The 19,301-nt window shown below is 35.0% G+C and overlaps 1 protein-coding gene across 1 annotated transcript; it reads left to right on the forward strand.

Moving 5' to 3' along the window:
• The first annotated feature begins 8,745 nt into the window (after positions 1-8,745).
• LOC120527784 (transmembrane protease serine 11D-like) lies at positions 8,746-15,894 on the forward strand. Its single transcript, XM_039751599.1, has 6 exons — positions 8,746-8,887; positions 9,087-9,152; positions 9,694-9,865; positions 11,016-11,287; positions 13,095-13,231; positions 14,491-15,894. Exons 1-6 carry the CDS (start codon positions 8,788-8,790, stop codon positions 14,653-14,655), a joined length of 912 nt encoding a protein of 303 aa, XP_039607533.1. The 5' UTR covers positions 8,746-8,787; the 3' UTR covers positions 14,656-15,894.
• Positions 15,895-19,301: the final 3,407 nt, after the last annotated feature.

Raw genomic sequence — 19,301 nt, forward strand, 5'->3', positions numbered from 1 at the left:
CATTAAAGAGCTGAATCTTGGCTTTTATCCAGGACACTTGCAAACCCAGAACCTCAGACTCTTTGCTCAGTCTCTCAAGAGCCCCAATCAGAGTCTCCATTGACTCCGCAAAGATCACAGCATCGTCAGCAAAGTCAAGATTAGTGAATCTTTCTTGACCAATAGATGTTCATCAGCCGCTGGAACCAACAACCCTGCACAACACCCAGTCCAAATGACATACATAAATGTAGCCTATCAGTTCTGAAATCCAAATTTAAAGAGTTTGGTGCCAGGCTGAGGAAATGAACTGAACTTCTCTGAAGTTCTGCCTGTGCCAAGCGCCAATACAGGTAAGATTGAGGGAATTAGAAGATTTAACGTGTGGCTCAGATCTTGGTATAGGGTATATGTTTATGGGACATTGGGACTTCTTTTGGAACAGATGAGACCTGTAACGGCTGTTCTTCCAGTTCTGGATTACATCTGAACTGGAGGGGCACCAATGTGTTGGGGAGGCATATAAGTAGGTTAGTCAAAGATTGTTTAAAGTAAGGTATGGGGGGACAGGAAATTTAGAACAGGCCAGATTTAGAACTATACACGGAGGAATAAACAATAGTGTAAAAATAAAATTGCATATTTATCTGGACTTTCAGAAAGTATTTGATAAGATGCTACATGAGATGCTGGACGTCAGACTGAAAGCATTGGGAGTTCAGGGTGTTGTTTGTAGCTGGGAACAAAATTGACTCATACCCAGGAAGCAGAGGTTTATGGTGGATGGAACCTTAACAGAGTTAAGATTGGTGTTCTATAGGGGTCAGTGCTAGGGCCGCTACTATTTTTAATATATATAAATGATTTTAATAGGAATATAAACAACAAGCTGGTTAAGTTTGCTGATGATACCAAGATAGGTAGATTGGCAGATAATCTGGAATCTGTTGAATCATTACAGAAGGACTTGGATAGCATACAGGCTTGGGCAGATTTATGGCAGATGAAATTTAATGTTAGTAAATGTAAAGTATTACATGTAGGAAGTAAAAATGTTAGGTTTGAATACACAGTGGGAATTCTGAAAAATCGAAAGCACACCTTATCAGAAGGATTTAGGAGTCGTAGAGGAGTCTACACTATCAACTTCCAGACAGTGTTCATAAGTCATTTAGAAGGCTAACAGAATATTAGGTTAAATAGCAGGGTGTGTGGAGTAAAAGTCCAAGGAGGTTCTGCTCAGCCTTTGTAATGCACTGGTGAGGCCTCAGCTGGAGTACTGTGTGCAGTTTTGGTCTCCAGGCTACAAAAAGGACATAGCAGTGGCAGACATTAGAAGAGCAACTAGGGTGATTCCAGGGCTACAGGGGATGAATTATGAGGAAAGACTAAAAGAGCTGAGCCTTTTCAGTTTAAGCAAAAGAAGATTAAGAGGTGACATGATTAAAGTGTTTAAAATTATAAAGGGAATTAGTACAGTGCATCGAGACTATTATTTTAAAATTAGTTCATCAAGAACATGGGGCAACGTTGGAAACTTGTTAAGGGTAAATATAGTTAGAGCTGGCTTTGTTGGGCTGAATGGCCTGTTCTCATCTAGAATGTTCTAATGTTCTAATGTGCAGTGGGGTGTGAACAGGATGGGCCTTCCTGAAGTCAACAATCATGTCTTTTGTGTTGTCCAAATTAAGAGACAGATTGTTGTACTTGCACCAGTCCTGTAGTCTTCGTATTTCCATTCTGTAAGCTGACTCATCTCTATTGCCTGATGAGACCAACCATTGTTGTGTTGTAATCTAACTTAACAATGGTTTTAGAGCTGTACACGGTCATATAGTCAAACATTAGCAGAGTAAACAGGAGTGATCTACAACTTCTGCAGTTTGAATCCCCAATTCAATATCCTCACTGCATTACTGTCCTAAACATAGGGTGTAAACTTGAGCATGATTCATGTTTCCTTGAGTTCTGGTTTTTCCAGTCCAATAAGAAAAGTTATGATATCACTTATGATTGAAACCTTCTGCAATTTCCTGTGTTCTGGTAGATACAACATATGCATTTTGTACAGGATATGACATAATATTCTAATGTGTAAAATGAGATTAAACAATTGTAATGTGACATAACAAGAGCTGATTTAAATGATTTACTTCATTAGAATTTTGGGACAAATGTTTTGGAAAAAGAATGGTGAAAAAGAACAATCTGAAAATGATAATTTTGGAATTTACACACTTGCAAATTTTGGCTGGTCTGTGCTAATCTAAACAATATGTCAGCAAGCAAGAAGTGTGTATTATTCTCCCGTCAGTGCAGTCTGGTTGATGGAGCATCACACACAGTGATAAGCAGTGCAGTGCTTCTACAATACTGATACATCTTTAAAATATAACAATATTTATTTGCTCAATTTCTGGTTTATGTTGCTCCAGTTGATATAAAGCAGAAACTGACAATAACAATACTGTCAGCGTCAGAGTATATAAACTCATTCCCGAATATATCAGATTATATATATCAGCCATCAGATTATATATAAAGTCAAAGACAAAATATATTGATTGAAACTCAGGCACATTTTTTAGTAAACTCAATAAGTTCCTCGTTGTGAAATAAATTAACAAAAACGTATTCAGAAAAAGAATGAAAAAAAAAAAAAAACTGTTCAGTTAATTTATTCAAAATGATGTATATGCCCGGCATTTTGAACACTGTATTTATTTATTCTTTATGTATGGGCGCATTTTTGGACGAACCTCATAAGCCCGGTCGACTCTGAGTGGCTTCTCTTAATGGAACTAGACCATTTTATTTGTGAATTGTCCTAGCTTTATACATTCGGGAATGATTTTATATATTCCGACGCTGACTTTATATATTCAGGAATATCTTTATATAATCAGGCTTTAACGTTATGCATAATCAGGAATGATTTTATATATTCTGACACTGACTTTATATATTCAGAAAGGACTTTATATATTCCGCCGCTGACTTTACAATGAAACTCTTTTACTCACTTTATTTTGACTTCGGATCAAGTCCTGTTTTGCCGACGTTACATCTCATTAAGTGTAAACTGTTTCTTCTAAGCAACAATATAGCCAAAGGGTTATTTATTTGTCTAAGCAGTCTGTATGTCAATTCTGAGCTGCTGCAGCATATGAAAGCCATGTGATGTACTGTAATTATGATCACTATACACTGAAAAAAGTCTAACATTGATGTTGTTCATTCAACGTAAATTTTCTCTTTCAAACAACGTAAGATTAGTCATTTAGTAGTGCAGCTTGAAATACAGTATTTGGTTTCAGATCTCAATCAAAGTAAAAAAAAATTGTTTGTACCCAATTAAGTTATGGTGGAGGGAATAAACGTAAAAATCCTATTTCATTTAACTTAATATTTTAGGTTGTTCATGTGCTGTGTTTGCGGGCCGTTTGTATATTCTTTTGGTCGATCTTTCCAGTTTGATGGCTTTCCAACTGCCAAAAAAGAAGAACAACTTAAAAAATAGATTTACTTCAGTAAAAAAAAACCAAGTGAATTGCAGCCAATCACTCTAAATGATTTGCCTCAACTTAAAAATTGTGGGATCAATAAGCTAAAAAGAATTATATTGGTTCACATTGAAAATATTAAGTGTGAATCGTCACATTTTTTTTTTCAGTGACCATAAGCTTGTGTTTGAGAAGAGAATATATAAGCAAGGATCTTCTCACATATGACGGATTTGAATTTTATGTATCTCTGTAGGTAGGGGGAAATAGGTATAAATAACACAACCTTAATTAGAATCTCTTCTATTAATTGTACATTTTCTTAGTTTTATTTTATATAGATCTCCTTTTTTTTTTCATTCATGCTCTATTATAGTGTATATGTGCTTCTGCTTATAGTTATACAGCATACAGTTGTATTGTTTTTCTGTGTCTGCTATCAAAGCAATGATATTGAAAAGTCCAGTGACCTATTAAAGATCAACTAAAAAGTAAAAAGAATCAAATAAACAAATAAACGCTGACTTTATATTCAGGAAGGACTTTATATAATCAGGCTTTGGTATTATATATTCAGAACATTGACTTTATTGAGAAAATCTTTGCCTATTTTGCACCCCTTAAAAATATGTGTGTGTGTGTGTGTGTGTGTGTATATATATATATATATATATATATATATATATATATATATATATATATATATATACAAAACAAAAGCTCAAAAATGATGTTTTATGATATATATAATTTTTTGAGCTATTGTTTTTAATTTTCCCTTGGGGACAAATAAAATATCTATCTATCTATCTATCTATCTATCTATCTATCTATCTATCTATCTATCTATCTATCTATCTATTTATCTATCTATCTATCTATTTATCTATCTATCTATCTATCTATCTATCTAAAAGCCTCACTTACTCAGTAGTGGAGTGTTATCTTGTTTTGGGTGGCACAATTTTAAGCTACTTATTGAAAGATGGGCTTTGAAGGTTTCAAGTTGCACAGTATTATAACTTCTCAGCAAGCATCCCACTGCCTGTTGAATTCTATTTTAAGTTTAAATCATAGCTATTTATTTAAAAAACTAGCAAAATACCCGCGCTTCGCAGCGGAGAAGTAGTGTGTTAAAGAAGCAATGAAAAAGAAAAGGAAACATTTTGAAAATAACGTAACATGATTGTCAATGTTATTGTTTTGTCACTGTTGTGAGTGATGAGTGTTGCTGTCATATATATATATATATATATATATATATATATATATATATATATAATATATATATATATATAAATATAAATATATATATATATTTACACACACACACAAAAATATATATATATACATATCTATACATATACACATACATATACATACACACATACATACACACACACATATACACACAAATACATATATATATATACATACACACACACATATATATACATATACATACAAATCTACATATATACACACACAGCTATTTCGTCTCAGTGCAATACGCTGCTTGTTAAAACGGATGACTCCCGCTCTTACGTGCAAGTCTGCGTGGATATTATGAACTATCGTATTTGTTCAAGTTCTATTTAAATTTTAAATAGAAGGAATTTTTATTTAGTCGACAGAAATATCTTTGGTAGGAATGGTAAAACAGACAGGAATATTATTCCTGAATAAATCAACTCAAACCTTAAACAACTTATAATATTTTGCTCTCCATAAAAATATATCCTGTCTAAATTATACAAGTTAGAAATAAAGTAAACATTAAAAGAACAAACATTCAAATTTCTTTACTCTTACGTAATTTTATATTTTATAAAAAATAAACTTAGATTTTAAATATCCCAAAAGATTTTGCTCTCCATAAAAATATATCCTGTCAAAATTATACAAATTCAAATATGAACATGCTGCATAACAAAACCTGGAAATATAAATAAAATGTGTTCCTTTCAGCAATAACAAATCAAATCATTCAGTTGTCTTTGCTCATATGTCATTTTAGAGCTGGACACCTGGCATCTTTTTTTGGCCACAGGTTCGTTTCTGTTTGGTGTGAGGTTCTGTGTTGTGGAGATTCTCAGGATGGATTGCAGGTGCTCATCAGTGAGGCGACTCCTGTGTGCTGTTTTGTTAGTCTTTATCACTGAGAAGAGCTTCTCACACAGATATGTGCTACCAAACATGCACAAGGTTCGCCGCATGTAGACGGACTTTTTTTGTTCTTCAAAGTCACCAAAGCGCCGTGCAAACTCAGTGCGCAATAACTGTAGTAAGCGGTAAGTGTTCGGCAAGGCAGCTGAAGCGCTGCATTATGGGATCTGTAGTTTATTGTGTTACCAGCGCTTCATATACCCGGGCTTTAATAACAATAATACAGTATATAAAATGATCTTGCTGGCCGGATATAATTACACGCCGTGCGGATGTGGCCCGCGCCCTTGAGTTTGACACATATGGACTAAATAGAACTTGAAAAGATATATTTTTTCAAATGTGATCGCGCAATTCAGATAGAGTTGACGCCAGGACTACAGCCTGCATGCCTCAATGAGTCATCCTCCCCTCGCTCTTACTTTTTTACCGTTCATCTAATGAATACACTGAGTATGGCTTTACCAAAACAATCATTGATGGCGAATAAAGTATCCATTATTCGAGTATGTAGATCGGTATATATATATATACATATATATATACCTGCGTATCAGCGAGAAGTAGTGTGTTAAAAAAGGTAGAAAAAGAAAAGGGAACATTTTAAAAATAACGTAACATGACTGTCAATATACAGTATTTGTTTTGTGAGTGTTACTGAGTGTTGCTGTCATCAAGGATTTGATTATCATTATTTCTTTCAATCAGGTTCGTATTTGTAGGATGTGTTGTGTTCAAGTTACATTCCGTGTTTGTCAATCGTTGTAAAGATGACAGGTTTCATTCATCGATTCGTTTCTTACTGCATCAATAAACAGCTCGTCTTCTTCTTTATCTGAGACCTGACACACTGCATGCACGGGTTTTTTTTACACTGTCTTCCTTTAGTGGGACATTGACTTTTTCCACCGTGTGCTTTGTTTCCACAGTAGCTGCATTTATGAATATGCTTATCAGGCGCTTCATATTTTTTGCTGCCTTTTCAATTGTGTAATTCGGTTTTGTTCAGCTCTTTGGAACTGTTGCTTTTATCTGTGTACTGCGTCAGTTCACGTGAGCCACTCGGTGTACTTGCATCGAAGGTTCCCAGCTGTGCTGGTGCCATCTCGTGCTATGTCCATAGCTTTATTTAATGTTACCTTATTCCTGGCACTTAAAACTTTCTCTCGCAGTTTCGCTGAGTTTGTGTCAAACACCACCCTGACCATCTCATCTTCCTCTCCATAAGCACAGTCCTTCACCCGTGAATATTTAGTGGCAGTTTGCTATTGGATTGCCGCTGACGGACGGCCTTATATGGGCAGGCACTAAATTACAAACGCCAGCGGCAGCCTGTCTATGAACTTAATTTAAAGTGTAGGTTTACATCGTGCTTTGTTTCCGAAGTAGCAGAACTCATGAATATGGTTGTATATGTCACTCGCTTCGCTTCTTATTGTTTCGCTGCCTTCTCAATTATATAATGCATGTTTTCTTCAGCGCTTTTTGAGGTCTTCCTGGTTATCTATGTACTGCGTGATTACGTGGGAGGCGTGATGATGTCACACGAAACTCCGCCCCCACGGCGTTGAAGCTCAAACTGCTTCCAGTTATGACCATTACGCGTAGAATTTCGATATAAAACCTGCCCAACTTTTGTAAGGAAGCTGTAAGGAATGAACCTGCCAAATTTCAGCCTTCCACCCACACGGAAAGTTGGAGAATTAGTGAGTGAGTCAGTGAGTGAGTGAGTGAGGGCTTTGCCTTTTATTAGTATAGATAACTCACTTTTCATTATAGGCATAGGTGCAACTCAAAGTTTTCCTTTTACTCATTTTATTGATTTTTTTATGATAAAATATTATAGTAAGCAACTTCACCACAGCACCATCTAATTAATTGTCATGTTTCCATGAAGCCACTGGTTGTGTTCCATTTTGCCCATATGACATATTGCAGCATACTGGAAAACTAAAAAGTAGTTTTTAAAGATTGGGTGGAATACTCCTGAATAAGAATTAACAAGGAGACCACCATATTCTATCCAATGCCAGATACAAGCTCATAGGGAAAATAATCTTAAGTAAATGATAAGTATCCGTTAATCTAATTTCAGTCGTTTTTTGGTAACAGGTCACAAAAGTCTATACAGATGAATATGCATACCAACTGGTCGATCCTTTAGCCAAAATCTGAAACTAAAAGGCAGATCTGCATACTTACATGCTAATTTTTCATTACAGTGATGACTGCCCCCTGTCCAGGCTTGATTCCTGCCTTGTGCCTGATGGTAAGAAGTTTAATTTACTCGGTCTAGAAATGTTATGTTAGTTGTGTGGTGGTAAAATGGTATAATGAAACTCTTTTACTCACTTAATTTGGACTTCGGATCAAGTCCTGTTTTGCCGACGTTAACATCTCATTAAGTGTAAACTGTTTCTTCTAAGCAACAATATAGCCAAAGGGTTATTTATTTGTCTAAGCAGTCTGTATGTCCATTCTGAGCTGCTGCAGCATATGAAAGCCATGTGATGTACTGTAATTATGATCACTATAGATGACCATAAGCTTGTGTTTGAGAAGAGAATATATAAGCAAGGATCTGCTCACATATGACGGATTTGAATTTTATGTATCTCTGTAGGTAGGGGGAAATAGGTATAAATAACACAACCTTAATTAGAATCTTTTCTATTAATTGTACATTTTCTTAGTTTTATTTTATATAGATCTCCTTTTTATTTTTTTCATTCATACTCTATTATAGTGTATATGTGCTTCTGCTTCAGACCTAGTTATACAGCATACAGTTGTATTGTTTTTCTATGTCTGCTATAAAAGCAGTGATATTGAAAAGTCCAGTGACCTATTAAAGATCAACTAAAAAGTAAAAAGAATCAAATAAACAAATAGCTATTTAGCACTTTACATTAAAGTCATAAATGCAGATTTGAAAGAGGAAAGGCTAAAAATAAATCGAGAACAAAAGAAAGCAAGCCTGTATGGTCTGTGAATTTCCAGAAGGCATTGCTGCTGGGAAGTGATGCAAAACAGGTTTTTCAGAAGCTGAGAGGATATAAAAAGGCAGAACATGATCCGTGAAAACATGTGAAGGTGGCTTAGCAGAAGATACCTTCAGGTTTCAATACAGAAAAGCACAATGAAGCTGATAGACACTAAACTTTTAAAACTTCTTGCCTTTAGTGGAGCCTTTCTCTTGCTAGTAGCTGTTGGAGGAGTGATTGCACTGGTGGTAATAGGTAAGCTGCAATATCTATCTATCTATCTATCTATCTATCTATCTATCTATCTATCTATCTATCTATCTATCTATCTATCTATCTATCTATCTATCTGTCTATCTATCTATCTATCTATCTATCTATCTATCTATTATATAGTGCCTTTCATATCTATCTATCTATCTATAATCATTTATTTATTTTATTTCTACTTTAGCAATTCACGGCAATGTCAAGTGTACAAATACAGGATGCAAAAATTCCACCAGTCTCATAAATTGCAGTAAGTATATTTAATGACAGTATTTTAGTTTAATTTAGTTTAATTTTATGATGAAGACAGTTCTTTATGAGGAAAGTTACTTGCAAGCATAGCTAAGTGGGGGCTATGTAGTTTTAGGCTATTCATAATGTTAGTCTGTCAAAGTAAACACGAGTACTTGGAAATACATAATACATAGTATTTCAAATTAAGAACCACAATTTCAAATTCTATAGTATGTGGTAAAGTGTGCTGGGATGTCAAACAGAATGTAAACTGTAAGACACACTGTAAAACAATTAACACCATATTACTTATTTGTTTCCCAATAAATTCACTTTGGTGGTTTATTAAAACTAGTACATAGTTAGCAAAATATTATTCTAAACAGATAAAAAAAGAAATTAATTATTTGACTCATGAAACATTTTTTCCCAGCACAAAACTGAAAGAACATATTTGTTATTGTGCATCTTCTTGGTTGTCGACATAATGAATTGCATTTTCTTTGTTGTGGTTTTCATGGTTTTTAATTCTATTTTTTTTTTCCATTGAAATGTAGACTGTGGAACCTTAAAAGCTGCAACCAGCCGGATAATCGGAGGAAGTGATGTTAGAAATGGGCAATATCCATTTCAAGTTAGCCTGCAAACTAACAACTCACACATATGTGGAGGGACGCTGGTTTCCTGCTCCTGGGTGCTCACTGCTCGACACTGTTTCAGTAGGTCCAAGTAAGTTCATCCCAAACGTTATCAGATTTGAAAGAACAAATGCAGGTTTACAAAATCCTTTTTTTCTTTGTTTCCATTATCCTTTTGTGCAGCAGTACATTTTAAAGCAGAATAGGCAGGTATATCTCCTACATCTCTATCTATCTATCTATCTATCTATCTATCTATCTATCTATCTATCTATCTGTCTGTCTGTCTGTCTGTCTGTCTGTCTGTCTGTCTGTCTGTCTGTCCTTAACCTACTTAAACAGGACAGGAGTTATGAGTGCAGGCAGGTACATCCCTGGACAAGGCACCAGCCAGTCTTTGGACTGTGGGAAGAAACCAGAGCAGCCATAAAAATCCTACGACTGTGAGGCTGCAGTACTACCGCTGTACCAACATAATCTTTAAATAATATCATTTCAAGTTTTTAAATAAAGTAATACACTACATGCGCTACATACATACAGTATACAAACAAATTTGTACTAAAAGACATACTTGGGCTAGTCCACAATAAAATAGTTCAGCTTTAGTGAAGTAGCAGCAGAAGAGTGGTAAAGTACTCATATATGAAACAAACACACTCTGCTTTATTTTCACTCCACACAAAGTTCAAGGACATCACCAATATATGGAGTTTTTTTTTTTTTTATAAATTTAATGGAAATGTGCACTCAGAATCATAGAGAATTGAGACCCCTTTGGTTACCCATAATACTCTCCAGTGTAACTTCACAGAAATGATTTCTGCTCTGTTACACTGACTTTTGCATCATCACTGTTGACATAGGATGAGACAAATTTGGAAAATATATGTTTTATAAGGTCATACCATATTTTTTTCTGTTATTTTTCAATATTATATTTAAAATTGCACTGAACTGTTTCATTACGTTCTAGGTTTCCTCAGACTTAAAAATAGTGCATATCTCATCACAAAGATTTGTATTTAATTTTACACTTTCTGAGCTTTTTGTTATTGTCTTATTGTAGAAGTCAACCAGACTATTTTCCCAAAAGTTTATCAAACTGTATATCGAGAAATGTTTCAAAGGAATTGTGACCTACAGAAGTTGGCTGTGTGTGGTAGCTTTTGAGAAATGTCTTTTCAAATCATGAACTTTGATCTGACCAATCTCTCTTGATCTCTCCCTATTATTTTTAGAAATCCACAGGACTGGGTAGCTGTAGTTGGAACAGTGAATTTGAATGATGTGACTTCCCCTAATATACAGGAGAGAGTTATCAAGAATATTGTCTACTATGACTTAAACACTTCAAGCAGTGCTGTCGATAATGATATTGCTCTTGTCGAGCTCCAAAGCCCTGTCGCATTTAATGAATTTGTTCAGCCTGCATGTCTTCCTCTTGATACAACAAAGCTGACTACCGGACAGACATGCACGATTCTTGGCTGGGGATTAACAAGTGAAAAAGGTAATATTTTACTTACTATATTACAGTTTAAATCATTGACATACTGTACATATACAGCGCCTAACTAGGACAATTTTTAGAAACCATTACATTAAGCCAACTGAGATTTTTGCAAGTTGGGTGCCATGCAGCATATAAAATATGAATAATGTATTATCATTAAACTGTTACTCCTAAGATTACGAGATTCACAAAAGAATACATTTCTTTTTTAAACTTTGCAGCAACCTCCATATACACATTGTGCTGTACTCTTCAAACCTTTGGTTGTGCATTATAGATTGTGCCATGCAGCACTTTGGAGGGATGTTTTACATTAATTACTTTTGAACTAATGGAAACATAAACTCTCAAATAATATACTTTACGACACAATGTTTTAGTTTTCCCGGTCATTAAACACAATATATTTGCAGGCTTAAAGTTTCAATTATTTTGAATGGGATGCTAGAGCAAGTACCAGAGTAACAACATATCATGCAAAGATCAAAATAACTGAGTGTATTCTTTACTACTTTGAAAGCAACTTTTGGGGACAGAAAAACGTACTACATGTTACAGTTAAATGTCTTTCGGTTTCTTAAGCCAATAGGATGCTATTGGTTGTGGTTCAATTTATCAATGGCAGGAAAACATTCTAGCAGCACAGATTACTGAAATTATAGCAGTGTATAGAATAATACAATATAATACAGTACATGGAAAAAGAAGTGAGGAAGCCAAAAAAACTGGACTTTTTACGACACAGCAATGCCAAACATAAGGAAAGTGGAATAAGATATGAATATTCTCAATAGTACAACTTCTGCTACATCTAGACACTTACGGCGAGTGTAACTCAGCTGTCCTTATTCCATTATATGTTCCTACAATAAACGTCAGGCTCAGCAGTCGTCTGAGTTTGTTAGGACTCATTAGGCTTAAGTTTAGTTTTGTCTTTTCATTCCTTTGTTTGGCTTATTAGTTGCTCATTTACATATTCCATAGTTATACGATCACAGCTGGTGACGATTTCTTTAGCACCCATTGTGTACCCCTTGATAGGCACACTGACCCTATGCAGTCAAATAATACGGAGCCTAGTTACATTTTTGTTTTAATTTTTACTTGGTACAACGGAGTAACAGTATGTGTTGAAGATGGCAAAGAGTAATAATAAAAAAGCACACTCAGATACGGAAAGGGGTTCAGTTCTTTGTGCATGGACTCATATTAAAGCAAAGTATGTTCATATTGTGAACTAAACAAAGGTAGTATGTCAAACATGCATCAACAAAAAATTTAAAAGTTAACTATAATAAAGAATCAGGTATTGATCAATCCATCTTGTACTACTAGAAAAAAATCACAATATAACCCAGGTGCTATTGTTTTTTTAGCATATCAACCAATCATTTGGTCAATCAGTGCAATTTAAAATCATGCATAATTAAAGGTAGAAATATTAAAACAAATAAACCAGAATCCTGCCAGTGGCACTGTAACTAGCATTGCTGCCACACAGGTTCACAAGACCACAATCAAATCTAAACCCGGCCACTTCTGTGTGGAGTTGGTATGTTCTTCCCATGCCTGGGTGGGCATTTCCCTGGGTACTCTGATTCTTTACCTAAATTCTAAAGATGAGAAGGCTGGTTTGGTTAGTTTTGGTCTGCTGCCCCCTGTTTGCCAGCATATTCTAAAGTTCCCTGTAATCCAAAAATAAAAAAGGGTCAAGAATTTTTTTTTACAGATGAATAAAACATGAAAAAATTATATGATTTTAGAAGTAGGAAAGTTAATATGTTTTAAATATATTCATTTTCAGGTTCACCGAGCTTCAACCTTTTACAAGCACAGATAAACCTTTACAACAGCTCTGAATGCCAGAAACAGTTAGAAATGCCCATAACTAAAAGTATGATCTGCGCTGGGAGGCCAAATGGTGGTGTGGATACATGCCAGGTAAAAACTTTAATTTTCCTGTTCAAACATTTAGACATGTTTCATTAAAGATCATGGCAGCTTACCTAAATGACATTCAAAACAACTCAGTATTTTAACAAAAATTTCTACCCTTTGATCAACAATTTATGCTGGATAGATAGCTTATAAAGAACATTTTTATTTTGCTATATTATAGTAAATACACAGCTTTGCAATGTCTAACTTTAAATATTTTGAATTCAGTATTGGTTTAATATACTGTGATTATGACTTTGCAACAAACTATAAAAACTAAACTTGAAAAACTCAGAAACTATATCTGCTCAGATAAGAGGTCATTTAAAGCCTTTTTATCATTAATGTTTTTATAATTTTTCAATTTTTATTATTTATCAATTCATAACAAATAATGGCCAAACAATAATTATTCTGAACGAATTCCTTCATTCAGGCTGGAAATGTTGCTATTTTACTCTCCACCACTGACTCTTAGTGAAGTCTTCTAGCTTATTGTAAAGAGCATTTGTCACTTCATGTGGTGATGATCAAGGACACAGTACTCATCCTGATGGCAATGCATAAACAAGGCTGTAATAAAGTGGTAATCCTTATCATATAAGGTATAACATAAAAATTACAACAATTGAATCAAGCAAAAAAAAATAGAAAACGGAAAATGCAAAAATACATGTGTGACAAATGCCTAATACTACGCAAATGAATTACATATGATCTGTTCTTTGTTTTCTTTAAAAGGCAAAACAGAGGCAACAAATAGTTAATTCATGGACCAGCTATTCAATTTAATTTCAAATATTTTTTTATTAATCTGACCTGGAGGTGGTAGTCTGTGTACATGTAGTTTATGCCACATCAGTATCACAATAGGATAGATAGATAGATAGATAGATATAGATAGATAGATAGATAGATGGATAGATGGATAGATAGATAGATAGATAGATAGATAGATAGATAGATAGATAGATAGATAGATAGATATAGATCTTTATTTGACCCCATGGGACACAATCTTATGCTAACTAGAGATTATAAATAGTACCCTGTGCTAGTGGTAGTGGGAGTGTGAATGTCTGTATCAGTGAGTTATTCTGAGATGGACTGGCACCCCATCCAAGCTTAGTTATCACCTTGAGCCTGATTCGGCTGGAACAGTCTGCACAATCGTGAGATTATATTACGTGGTTTAAGAAAATAAATGGGTGGCACAGAAAATCATGTGCATATTATCCTAAAACATCTGATTTTTCTTCCAGGGAGATTCTGGAGGTCCATTACTATGTGCAGACCAGGAAACCAATAAATGGATAGTAGCAGGCATCACATCATTTGGAAAAGGCTGTGGAAGACAGAATTCTCCAGGTGTCTACACACGAACAACTGAATTTAACTCTTGGATTAGAAGCTACGTGTTTTCATAATACAGAAATGCAATTTTAACTTGGGACAATGACTTGGATTGTCATGGTATTTGTATTTTCTGTGATTTGAAAGGTCATGAGTTCAGTCTGCATTTCATTTTTGGAAGAAACTTGATCTTTTTGCTAGAGGTGTTCTACAGTAAGCACACTAGACATGCTGTCTGAAGCACTGCAAGTGAAGGTCTAAAGTACATGCTTATACTGCGTGTGTACATGCATTTAGTGTGTGCTTTATTTTAAAGTTGTAAATCTAACTACATAAAAGTCTGTTTTTGAACATTTACTTAGTATCAAACAACGTGTAAGATTAAGTTGTCACAAGATGCATATGCTAAGTAGGTCAAAAATACTACAGTGATTATTTCACCAAGTGAATAATGCAAAATGTATGATGTATTCATTCTATGTTTCACAGTGAAACTAGACTATGTTGGTGCCAATTGGCATAAAATGCACTGTGTCAGTGCTACATTGTATTAGAGATGCAATATATTTGATCAAAGGTGCTGTTTGTTCTTAGTTAGAAATAGAATGTGTACTTCTCTGTTTTCTGTGTGTTGAGTTAACCGAATATTTAGACATATAAACATAGTCATTCAGTCATTTCGCACTGACATCTATTTGTGTTCATGCATAATGTCAATGATGTTTTCATGATTTTGCTTCTGTCATTGCCGATTATCTTTAGTAAATACTAAATCCTTTGTTTAGAGATACCATACTCTAGACACGTGTACACTTTTCTTCTCCCAGTCTTTGTTGTTTTATTTTAGCTCATATGACTCATCACTTGGAATGCAAGAATATACAACAGTGAAAGAGAAATTTCTACACACTAAATCAGATAATCAGATAGTCATTAATATACTATTTAGGCCACACTGAAGACAAAACCTGAAAATTAAAGAAAAAACAAAAACATCTTCATGGCCTTTTCCCCGTAACTCTTACTGTAATCCAAACAATTTGGGAGGACCATGAATACAATACTGTCTCCAGTATTTAAAACAGTGTTTGTATTCATATGAATTTCCCATAAATGTAAACAATATTTGATGTAAAAGAAAAGTATTTCTGTAGGCATTTGCTTATATGTTTGCATTTATCTGCATTTTACAGATAAATATTTTATTCTAAAACTGGCTGTTATTGATCTTTTTGGGTCTGGTAATGCTGGAGCCTTTTTTGTAATTGTTTATGTATTGTTGTTCTTCAATAAATATTTATATTTACATGTAATTGTCTAAACTATTTAATTAACTAGTGTTTCATCTAATTATATGAAACAGTTACCATAGCATTTGATTGCATCCACCTATAAGGTTTCTTAAAGTTTTCACTGTCTAAGGTTTCATCTGATGATGAAGGCTGGCTTTGCCCGTTGAGTTTAATGCTGTTTGAATTAGTTATGGCCTATATCTGTGGAGTTTGCCAATTCTTGCCTTTTCTGCTTGGTTTGTCTGCAGGTAGTCGGCTTCCTTCCTAGATCCCAATGATATGTTGATTAGGTTAACTGCCAGCTTTATTCAGCATTTGTTCAGATCTCGTGAGCAATGCTAGTAGAGGAGGCTACATTCCCCAGCAACCACTGCAAGGAATTAACTGTATTTAGATGTTGAATGATTATTATGTTTTCATTCATTCCCTCATTTTTCACACTTACTTATTCCAGTATTGGTTTGCAGGGAGGTTTTAACCTCTCCGTGCAGCACTGGGAGCAAACCAGAAACCAACACTGAGGAGGGCACTGCAGAAATTGCCAAAGCAATTTAGAATTTCATTTTTGTGTGTGTAAAAGTTTATAAACAGATTATGCTAACTACACCAGACAAACTTTTCAAAAGTCTCATACCTTTTGTGGGTTGTTAGAAGCAGTAGCATATCTCTAAAATAAGTACCAAAGCAACGACTTTTGCTTCAAGGAATGTTCTACTGCCCACAGAATGGCAGTTCTTTTGGGAGGCTGATATGAAATACTACAACATTAGGTGGCAAAAGATATTATTTAAACGTCTGAACATTATACAACAGATTGGAAGACTATAAGTTACTTCTGATGGGAAGAATGGAGATTAAGCTGATGAAATTGCAAGATATGTATAAATAAGTCTGGAAGAGTAAGCAGGTCAAATTAAACATATTTGAATCAAATAGATTAGCATGAATGAAACCATTAGTTTAACATAATGAATCATATCCAGACAGACAAAATTATAAAGTTAAGTGGACTGGTAATAGGTTTACCACAAAATGTTTACAAACATTGTAATTGCTTTTGAGAAAATTGGTGCTTTAGAGCTAACCATTCAATATGTGTGCAAGCTTTGACTCAAGTTGTGTCATATGTCATACCATTTAGCAGTGTGACAAATGTCTCCTTAAAAATATGAGATTGCATTAAAAAATAAAAGAATGGTATGAAAAGTAACCTTTGTTAATGTGCTTCTGCTTATAAACTCTAGGATCACACACATATAAATATATGTTGCCTGTTCATCCTCTAAATTCACATAATCCAAGATTAGCCCATGGGTAGCTGGAGCCTATCCTGGCAGCAAAGGTCACAACTCTTAGCTCAACTAATATTCTTTTAACCTTTTAGATATTATAATATAACTAAATAAACATCCTTTATATTGCGTTCCTTACTATTTTTCAATGAACAGAATTTTTTCCTCTTCTTTTGCATTGTGACATGTTTTTGACCTGAAAGCCTGAGAGCTACAATCACAGTACAGGCACTTTCTTTCATTTGATGCCCATGGCTGCCAAAGAGGAAATTAAAAGAGGCTGTCTGGCACCATGTTATGAACCACCTGATTATGAATAATAGGCTGAGGGGAGTGCCAAGGGCCACGGGAAGAAATAAGGTTTGCTCAGGGTGTGGTGATGAAGAACTGCAGGTGACCTGAACAAGCAGATGGGAGAGAGAAGGCGAGGAACAGATTGCAAGTATTTTAGAGCCAGGGTGGCACTGCTATTTTCTTTTGACATGCCAAAACAGACCTCTAAAAATAACAGCTGTGATTCTTAAGAAATAAAAACAGCAATTTCCTTTGTTGAGCACTAGTGTCATGGATCTCAAATCTACAGTTGCATGCAGATCAACAATGACATTTCAAAATCTTATTTTAGATAGTTATATTACCATTTTGAATACTCAAAATTTCAGTTAAAAACATCTAAATTTCCATTGGGAATAGTCAAACCTAAAAGACTTATATACAGCTATTGATTTCCATACAGCTTTAAGTTGATAATGTGTGGTATGGTGATGTATTTACATTTTGATTAGTCAAAATACAAATTAGTGTTAATGCTATTTGTTTTTTCCATTGAAGATGAATACAATTTTTATTAATTATCAGAATATGTTCAAAGACATTTCTAGAATGTAGATATTGTGGCTATACCTCATACATACACCATCCTGTGTTCAAACCTTACAACCTGCCACCGTCTGTGCAAATTTTGCACTTCTCCCTAAAGACATTTATATTAGATTAAGTGACGACTATTAATTACCCCTGTGAACATGGAGGCATGTAAATGAGTATTCCCTATGATGGATTAGCACCCCATTTGGGCTTATACAGTGGTGTGAAAAACTATTTGCCCCCTTCCTGATTTCTTATTCTTTTGCATGTTTGTCACACAAAATGTTTCTGATCATCAAACACATTTAACCATTAGTCAAATATAACACAAGTAAACACAAAATGCAGTTTTTAAATGATGGTTTTTATTATTTAGGGAGAAAAAATCCAAACCTACATGGCCCTGTGTGAAAAAGTAATTGCCCCCTGAACCTAATAACTGGTTGGGCCACCCTTAGCAGCAATAACTGCAATCAAGCGTTTGCGATAACTTGCAATGAGTCTTTTACAGCGCTCTGGAGGAATTTTGGCCCACTCATCTTTGCAGAATTGTTATAATTCAGCTTTATTTGAGGGTTTTCTAGCATGAACCGCCTTTTTAAGGTCATGCCATAGCATCTCAATTGGATTCAGGTCAGGACTTTGACTAGGCCACTCCAAAGTCTTCATTTTGTTTTTCTTCAGCCATTCAGAGGTGGATTTGCTGGTGTGTTTTGGGTCATTGTCCTGTTGCAGCACCCAAGATCGCTTCAGCTTGAGTTGACGAACAGATGGCCGGACATTCTCCTTCAGGATTTTTTGGTAGACAGTAGAATTCATGGTTCCATCTATCACAGCAAGCCTTCCAGGTCCTGAAGCAGCAAAACAACCCCAGACCATCACACTACCACCACCATATTTTACTGTTGGTATGATGTTCTTTTTCTGAAATGCTGTGTTCCTTTTACGCCAGATGTAACGGGACATTTGCCTTCCAAAAAGTTCAAATTTGTCTCATCAGTCCACAAGGTATTTTCCCAAAAGTCTTGGCAATCATTGAGATGTTTCTTAGCAAAATTGAGACGAGCCCTAATGTTCTTTTTGCTTAACAGTGGTTTGCGTCTTGGAAATCTGCTATGCAGGCCGTTTTTGCCCAGTCTCTTTCTTATGGTGGAGTCGTGAACACTGACCTTAATTGAGGCAAGTGAGGCCTGCAGTTCTTTAGACGTTGTCCTGGGGTCTTTTGTGACCTTTCCGATGAGTCGTCTCTGCGCTCTTGGGGTAATTTTT

The sequence above is a fragment of the Polypterus senegalus genome, chromosome 4, assembly GCF_016835505.1.
Source record: "Polypterus senegalus isolate Bchr_013 chromosome 4, ASM1683550v1, whole genome shotgun sequence".
NCBI classification, from domain to species: Eukaryota; Metazoa; Chordata; class Cladistia; order Polypteriformes; family Polypteridae; genus Polypterus; species Polypterus senegalus.

Coding starts and splice junctions, on each gene's coding strand:
- LOC120527784 (XM_039751599.1), top strand. CDS start 8,788: ATGAAGCTGATAGACACTAAACTTTTAAAACTTCTTGCCTTTAGTGGA. Junction 8,888..9,086: donor GATTGCACTGGTGGTAATAG/GTAAGCTGCAAT, acceptor TTTCTACTTTAG/CAATTCACGGCAATGTCAAG. Junction 11,288..13,094: donor GGGATTAACAAGTGAAAAAG/GTAATATTTTAC, acceptor ATTCATTTTCAG/GTTCACCGAGCTTCAACCTT.